At 30.6% G+C, this 9,377-nt stretch overlaps 1 protein-coding gene across 1 annotated transcript; it reads right to left on the reverse strand.

Annotated features, from left to right (window-relative positions):
* Positions 1–7,879: 7,879 nt before the first annotated feature.
* On the reverse strand, positions 7,880–9,066 carry LOC101512679 (putative F-box protein At3g25460). Its single transcript, XM_004488812.3, has one exon. The coding sequence runs from the start codon at positions 9,025–9,027 to the stop codon at positions 7,987–7,989; it is 1,041 nt and encodes a 346-aa protein (XP_004488869.3). The 5' UTR covers positions 9,028–9,066; the 3' UTR covers positions 7,880–7,986.
* Between the last annotated feature and the right edge of the window lie 311 nt (positions 9,067–9,377).

A 9,377-nucleotide genomic window follows, 5' to 3' on the forward strand; every position in this document is an offset into this window, starting at 1 on the left:
ACTTGCCCCCCGTATGAGAAATTGCAAGAAGTATATTGATTCTCTGACGAAATAAGGTGAGACGTTGACGAAGAATATTTTAATTATTTCAGTAACTATTACTAATCCTACCATATGAGTTTGAAACACTTGTAGTAGTTTTAACATCTGTAATATGTTGTCTGGATTGCAGATAAAGATAATGTTGAATAAAGGTGAAGTCAACCTTCAAGTAGAGAATGAAGCAAATATTGTCTTTGTAGCCGTAGGATAAATCTTATCAATAATGTTCATTGGAAAAGTGCTAGTGTTAGATAATTGTCATTATGTTCTGAAGTTTATTTCAAATGTAATTTCAATTTCTATAATGGACAAGTCTGGTTTTTGTGTTACTTTTAATATATATTTTTTTCCATTTATCATAATGATGATTTATATGTAAATGGTTGTCTTGAACGGTGTATATATGTCTTACCAAATATGAATTATAATTCAGTTTTGCATGTTTCTTTTGGTTTCAAGAGAGAAAGAGATAATTAGTTAAATAAGAGATATTTTTGGCATTGCAGGCTCAATCATGTTGGTGAGAAAAGAATTAACAAGTTACACAAGGAATGTTACTTATTGGAAGTGGAGAGCGATCTTATGACTAATTCATACTGATGTTGGTGATATGTCTAGATATTGATTTTTGCCTAATGAAACACAAATATGAATCATTTAAAATATTCAAAAGATTTTGTAGTGAAGTCAGAAACCAAATTGGTAAGAGCATCAAGAAAGGGATAGTATTTTAATGATAATTTTATTGATTATCTAAAAGTGAATGAAATTCTCTCACATGGGACACCTCCAAGTACACCGCGATACAATGGTGTGCCTAAAAAAAAGAAATCGAGCCTTATTAGATTTGATTTGATCTATGATGGGTTCACTAATCTTTTGATAAATCTATAAAGGTATACTTTGGAAGCTGCAGCGTACCTTCTAAATAAAGTTCCTTAAAAATTTGTATTTAAAACTATGTAAACCAAATCTAAAATATATTAGAATTTGGGGTTGTCATGCTTACGTCTAGTAAGTGTGGGTTCATTAGTTATTCTAAAGAAACAATGAGATATTATTTTTTGCCATCCCTTTAACTATAAAGTGTTTGTATATAGAGAAAGAATCTTTGTCGAAAGAAAATTTCTCGCTGAAGGAAGTCATGGTAAAGAAATAGATATTGATGAAGATCGAGAAAAAGATGAAGCCTCAAAGGATCAAGAAAGAGAATCATGTTGAACGTTCTTGCTTTGATGTTTTAAAATCATGAAGATTACCAACTTCAATAGATTTAGCTCAAGAACTAGTTATAGTTCAAGAACATGTTGATGAACAAATCTTTGAACATGTTCAACAACTTCTTGATCCAACACATGAGCCTCTTAGAATATCTAGTCGAGTACATCGTACACTAGAAAGATTAAACTTGATGATGCAAGATGACACTACAAATTAGAATTATCACGATGATGATGATCCTAAGAGCTATCAAGAGGTTGTAGTACAATAAACACGAGAAATAAAGGTTTTAATTATGTTTTATTTTAAAAACTTTCTCAACAAGATTTAAATTAAAGAGACAAAACAGAGCAGATAAAAGAATAAACACATAACAACACAACCTGATTGTGTTCACCGACACCAACGCGATAACTACGTCTAGTCCCTTCAAACTAAAGGATTTAATCCACTAATTCACCAACTAAATCATACGTGCACTGAATACCTACTAATCAACCTGACAGTGTTCAAGTCTTCTCAACCTTTAAACTTAGTACAATCAAGCCGTTGAAGGATGTAGCCACTACTAGGCTATGTTACAAACAAAATGTGTTTATGGGTTTTTTCTGAATAACTTTCACAAGAGTGTGTTTACAAAGCTATGCTCTTAGAAAGTGAAAATTTTGCAGCACTTATATAAAATAATAAGGTTAATAAGTACAAGAGTGCAGAGAAAGTTGTGTCGTGCTTATTGTGGTATTATTGTTGTTCTTTATCAATGAGAGTTGCACATCCTTTTATACAAAAACTTTAGGATTTTTTACCATTGTTCTAATTGCAAGAAATCAACATGTATCACAAAGTCTGGTATTAAATCTTCAGAGATTGATTCACTATTAAAACTTGTCCAATTTTGTCATTGAAATTGATTCTACATATCTTGATATGGAGACAAGAAGAGCAAAGGATATTATGATTAGTGTATGTCACACGAACCTTCAGATAAAAGACGTATTCAAGATGTTGAGCAGAGGATAAAGAAATTTGTCTTCATGAAAGCATTAACATTTTATCAATGTTGATTTTCTATTCGAACGTTGACTTTCCATCAAAGTATTGACATTCCATCAAAACATTGAGTTCCAATTATAACATTGACTTTCCATCATAGTTAGAAGATTAAATGCTTTTCATAGTTATCAAAGGCAAATGATCAAATGCGTGTCATACTAATTATAGGCAAACAATCAATTGGATAGGCGCATTTCAGAACGCGTTCATTAGACTTAGAATATGATTTTCAGAGCAAAGTCATGGTATTCCGGTAACTTGTTCAAATATTAGAAGATGTAGCGTAAAGTCACTTAACATTTACGTGATGTGGGACCTACACAACAAGTAAATGTCATAGTTCTTCAAACCTACTTGAGTCTAACATAGGCTTTGCAAAGCTTGGATTGTGATAAATGACAGAAAGCCATGGAATCTGAAATGGAGTCAATGAAGATCAAGAAAGTTTGGACTTTGGTTGAGATTTTAAAGGATATAAAATGTATTGGATGTAAATGGATTTACAAGAAAAATATTGGAATATATAGAAAGGTTGAAAACTATAAAGCTCGTCTGGTTGCCAAAGGAAATCGTCAAAAAGAAGGAATAGATGATGTCGAAACTTTTTCCCCATGCTAATGATTATCGATTCATATTCTACTTGTCATAGAAGAAAACTATGATTGTTAAATATGACAAACGGATTTAAATATCTTTCCTCAATGATGAGCTACGAGAAGAAGTATATATTACACAACTTGAGGGATTCCTATCATTGCCTGCTCATATCAAAGTTTCCAAGCTGTAAGAATCTATCTATGGATCAATAACAAGTTTCTAGATTTTGGAACTTTCATTTTAATAATACAATTAAAATATTCAATTTTGTTAAATTTGAAGAAGAACCTTGTGTTTACAAAAAGGTAAGTGGCTGCACAATTATTTTCTTAGTATTATATGTCAATGGCATTTATTTTATGGAAATAATATACCGGTAATGCTGAGTACAAAAGTTTGTCTATTTGAACAAATCTCCATGAAAGACTTTGGAGAATGTGGGAGAAATCCATTAACCAAGACTTTTGTTATAAATGTCTCTGACATGCTCAAGTGAGAAATAGGATTGAAATACATGATTGGTCGATTGCAAGTGGATGGGAATAAATAGTTATGTCCAAGACCCAATCAAATATATATGGATGATGCATATATGTTGATATGATCATTGAACCGACTCAATTTAAATTTTTTAATAGTTAATATTACCTTAATCTGTCAATAGAAAACTCTCAAGAAAAAATCTAATAATTTTTTTAATCTGAAATCATCATAGTAATTAACAAGTTATTTATCATATTTTAATTTTGGACACCTAATATCTTAGGGTTTTAATATTGGACACCTAATACCTAATGAGTTTGAGTTATATGATAAAATTAAAAACCCTAACTAGAGAAATTGAATGAAAGACGAAATGAATTTTTTAAATCATAAATGTTAACTTATTAGAGTTTGATAGTAATAACATGCTATGGAGTTAACCAATAATGATGGAGGAAAATAATATATTATTCTATTCTTAAAAGTAAAATAGTACTTCATGTTATTCGGACGTTAAAAAGTGTTATTAGACCTCTACTTTATTAATATATTAATTTGATTAATCTAGTACCAATTTTACATTGAATCTAAAAGATTACACACAAACGAATGTTCTAGTTTTTATTAAACAAATATTTTATTATTTGATGATTAGAATACAATATTATTTAGCATTGAATTTAAAGGGTCACACACAAACGAGTCTTCTAGTTTCTAAGTATAATATTATTGTATTTTTAATACTACTTTGAATACAAATAATATATATATATATATATATATATATATATATATATATATTTTGAGCACATATATTAAATATACGAGATTTGTGGAACATTGTTTTACGAAAAAAAAAGTAGCACATCTTTGAATGTACATATTTAAAATAAATATATGAATCAAAGTGTAACTATAGGAAGGGGATATGAAATCGTTTTACCACTAAATTAATTAGCATATGTTAATTGTTCTTTATGAATAGTGGTCATATGAAAGGAAAAATTGTTTTTTCAATAATTAATTTGAGTTATATGTGTAAGTACGGAGCTACAACTAAGAGGGGGATGAATTAGGTGTATATAAATTTTTTAGTTTTTAGAGACTTAGCATATTATTTTTGTGTTTAGGATTGATGTATGTAAAAGTGTAAATGGCAAAAAAAATAAAGAACACACCAGTGTATCATGGTTCCCCTTATAACCAATGATACATCCAGTCATCTTGCACACCACAAGAGGTTTTCTATTATCGTTAGAATAAGTACAAGTCCCACCCTAGGACTTCTGTTACAAACTCCTAATAATAATCCTAAAATAGCACACCACTATTTTAGTTTACAACACTTGAAGAAATAACACTACTTTCCTCAATTTACACAATAACTTGAATGGTTTACAAAAATGACTTTGACTGAGATCAAGAGTGTATAACAATTGATTACAATGATAACAGTCTAAGATAATTTCAAAGTATTCCCGTCTGTCACGCGGGTGACCCGGGTTCGATCCCCGGCAACGGCGCCAAAAACTTGATAGCGTTTCAGCAAGTGTACTGAATCGTTGCAAGTAATAATAAAACGGTAGTACCGAGTGTCGAACTCAAGGATTGCGTTTTACTATTGAATTATATTTGATTACTAAAATTGAACAAAAAGGTTCCCAAGTTGATTGAAATAATGTTTGAAATTAACAACAATAATAAAATTGATCTTTTATAATGAGAAAAATGTCAGGGATGAGTTTCACTTCGAATCCAACTTTTGTGTCTAATTTGATCTTAGTTACTGAATTCCTTTATTGAATTATTACCGAATTCTCTTTATTATTCTTGCCCTAATGTCTTAGTGACAGAACCTTTAATTCCAAAGTAACCCCTAATTCCTTAGTGGATTTAAGATTATAATTAAGCATTACCGTATAGAATTTCTCTTATAAATTATTGTTTTGCAACTAATTTAATTGGTTTCATGACCTGCTCCCTAGATTACAAATTCATGAATTTCTCATCTCAAGCATTCGTAAAGTCCACTTCCGTTTCAAATTACAAATCGTATAACATTTTAATGTTGATCAAGCAATAAAAAGCATTAAGCACAGAGATGAGAAAAATAATTCAATAAACTCATTCATATAACTAGAAATCAAATCATAAAAATAAGGGTTTCATCTTGTTACACTCATCCCTAACAAATAGGGTTTAGTTACTCATGACAGAGATACAAAAGATAAGGATTAAAGAAGAATTACAAGAATGATTCATGGATGATTCTTGATAAAACTGCTTCAATGGCGTTAGAAACGGCCGTCTTTGAGTTTCTATGCTAGGGCACAAGTCTCTCAAGTTCCCAAGAGTCAAAAAGATCCCTAAAAAGGTAAAAATCTGCGTTTTTATGGTTGCTGGTGAGCGTTGCGCGCCCCAGGCGCGGAAAAACGCGCTCCAGGCGCGCGTTGGCAGAGTCCAATCCTGAGAAATGCGCTCCAAGCGCTCCAGGACGCGCTCCAGGCGCATTTCATCTGCTGTCTGATGTAGTTTGCATTTTTCTCATCTTTTGCGTCTGAATTTGGTCCCGATGTCTTCATGAAAGTTGTAGATATAGATCTTAGCTTTTATTAGCACTTGGAGTGACACTAATTGGACATCTAGAACTCCAGATATGGCTGAAATACGCCACATATGTCATGTTGATTTTTTACCAAAATTCAGCACTGCACTAAAACATAACGCAATGTAAAATTACGACAAATTCCTACTTAATCAACGAAATAAAAACAAAAAACATTTTATTAACTCAAAGAACAAAAATCAACAAAATGTATCAAATAAATCCTTAATTTAACTGATGATTGAGGATAAATAAGAGTAAAACAGTGGGAAAATATGCATATGATGAAGAGTCATCAGTCCCACGCTAGGACTTCTGTTACAAACTCCTAATAATAATCCTAAAATAGCACACCACTATTTTAGTTTACAACACTTGAAGAAGAAATAACACTACTTTCCTCAATTTACACAATAACTTGAATGGTTTACAAAAATGACTTTGACTGAGATCAAGAGTGTATAACAATTGATTACATTGATAACAGTCTAAGATAATTTCAAGTAAAATAGAGAATTTTTCTCAATGATATGACAATGTAAAATCTGTACTTGAGATATAAAAGTGAGACTTTGAATAAATCAAAATGTTTCAGAAAGTTTGTTCAAAGTTATTCTAAGATTGATGTTAACATATTGAAAAAGAGTGATTCATTAAGTTTGAAGCTATGATGAAGTATTTATATTCCTTAGACAACACTTTAGATTAGTGACAATTGTTCCTAGAGGTTTGATGAACATATGCAATAATCCAGGTTGAATCTAAATTGAAAAATTGCATTGTTTCGCAGTTGTATTCGTCTACAGCTTAAGTGTTGTCCAATACACCTGTAACGTTCAAATTTTAAAGTCTGTATTCGAATTCACATTCTTGTAGTCGAATACAGATGAGTGAATTTTGCCACTGACTTGGTTTTGTATTCGGCTACACCATGTTGTAGTCGAATACAAAAGTGCAGTTTTAGTTACTCACTTTGCATTTGTATTCGGCTACAACATCTCGTAGTCGAATACAAAAGTACAATTTTAGCTATTGACTTAGCTATTGTATTCAAATACACTATCTCGTAGTCAAATACAAAAATTTAGTTTTAGCTACTGACTTAGCAATTGTATTCGAATACACTGTCTCGTAGTCGAATACAGATATTCAGTTTTAGCTACTGACCTGAGTCTGTATTCCGCTAGAACATGTTGTGTTCGAATACAACATTTATTTTTGTCAAAAACTTGATTTTCAAACATTGTTAATGCATTTTGATACTTTGAAAATTCTTTTGATGCATATGCTAAAATGAAAGGTTCTCATGTGCATTTGAAATATATTCATATTAGATTTCATCATATACCTTACATTATAAGACTTCTAACATATTGACCATATTTGATTTTGATTGTTGATTTCATTTTGAGTTTGCAACTTGGTCACTTTTCTTGATCTTTGTCTTCATAAAAACTTAAGTATTTTATAATATGCGATTTGCTTCTTTATAAATAGTGACCATTTGAAAGAAAACCCATTTTCCAATAATTACCACATGTTAATTGCTCTTCATGAATAGTGATTATATGAAGGGATTTTTTTTATTCTTCCAATAATTAACTTGATGTTTATAAATAGACATTAAATAATCTTTTATTTGGAGATATTTTTTTTCCCGTAATCACATAATACTATAACTTATGTTCTATTATGCAAAAGTTGATAGTAAAAATTAGTCTCAATATATATACAGGTAGTGTTTTCATATAATTGTAGAATTTTTTTATGATTTAAAGATCTGATAGTTACGTACATATATATATTTTTAATAGACAAAATAGATCAAATTTTTTTCCACCGTAAGTGTTATGAACGCAATTTTAACTTGGATTAAGAATAGGGCAGTAACAATAATAATATTTAAAACAATAATTTTAAAGATAATAATTAGGGGTGTTGCACATAATCATATACCTATGGCTAAAAACAAGAAAAGCAACTAACTATTTATTTCCTCCTATTACACAAAAACTTTTCTTATAATACACAATATTACCAAATTTTAACCGTGATTTAAGACCAAGCTCCTCAATCCTCTTGGTACTTATATTAAACCAGACTAGTTCATCATCTTCTTTTCTAAAAAATATATTTCCATTCTTCCATACTCCAATAGGATGTTCAATAAAAGCCAAAGGTCCAACAATGAAGAGTTTGATCCATGAATCTTCTATCCCAATTTCACCTAAAATTGTTATGTGAAAAGTAGCTGTATTTGAAAAAATTGAGATAATAGAAATTGATCCATTTAATACAACCAAGTGCTTTCCCGTCGAATGATATTGACAACTATCATCCATATCTGAGGGCATAGGTGTTGTAACAAATACCTCATTACTCATGTTAAATGACACCAAATATGCTTTACAAGTATGTGTTTTACCTAGACCCCACCAGTGACACATTCCATCCAGATACACTCGAACACTTTCCTTATCTCCACTACAAACAGGCATATCAATATAAAGTTGACTCCAAGAATTACTTTGTAGGCTATATATCTCCCATAAAGTTTTGAAAGATTTACCTCCATAACTTTGATCAATGTCATCATTTTCTGAAAACAATGTTATATGACGAATTACTTTATAATCATGTTTATGGAAATCATAACCAAATCCATGAAGTTTGTCCCAATAAAGTCCTGACTCAATAGGACTAGAAGGAATGATCTTGAATTCCTCAGTAGATGGATTCCACAATACAATTTTTTTATTCTCTTTGAAGTATCTATAAAGACAAAGAATACCATTAATACTACTAGATCCCAAAATAGAAAAACCAGGATAATCATCTTGAAAAGGATTTGGCCAATCTATTTGGACCTTATTCTCAAACCTCTCTCCTGAAAGCATATATAACGATGTTTTGAAATTTAAATATGGATGATCCAAATTTCCTCGCATATTTACATGAACCAGGATAGATGCACCATCATAATAAGAATGATTATTAGATAAAAACTTGTTGCGGTACATGTCCATGAAATGTGGGTTTTTAAATAAGAAAGTCCATGATTTGCAAACAACTCCAAACCGTTTTAAGGATTTCACCGACAATTTTGACAAAATGAAGTCGACAAGATCACGAGGTATGTGATTGCTAACCTTTTTGTTTTTTGTAGCTATAGAATCTTTCATCTTCCTAGATGACTTTGACTTTTTCATCTCCCTAGATGACTTTGACTTAGAACTATAATCAACGCAATGAAAATGAGATTGAAACACACTGGAGCTTCGTTGCAAGTGCGACAAAATATTCTCGCCACTTAATATATTAAAAAACACATCTTCTTGTTTAAAAAAAGTCATGCTAAATTATTCAATATTATAAA

Source organism: Cicer arietinum, chromosome 1 (genome assembly GCF_000331145.2).
Source record: "Cicer arietinum cultivar CDC Frontier isolate Library 1 chromosome 1, Cicar.CDCFrontier_v2.0, whole genome shotgun sequence".
Classification (NCBI taxonomy): Eukaryota; Viridiplantae; Streptophyta; class Magnoliopsida; order Fabales; family Fabaceae; genus Cicer; species Cicer arietinum.

Excerpts from the sequence above, each read along its gene's own strand:
- LOC101512679 (XM_004488812.3), bottom strand. The coding sequence starts at position 9,027 with ATGGACATGTACCGCAACAAGTTTTTATCTAATAATCATTCTTATTAT.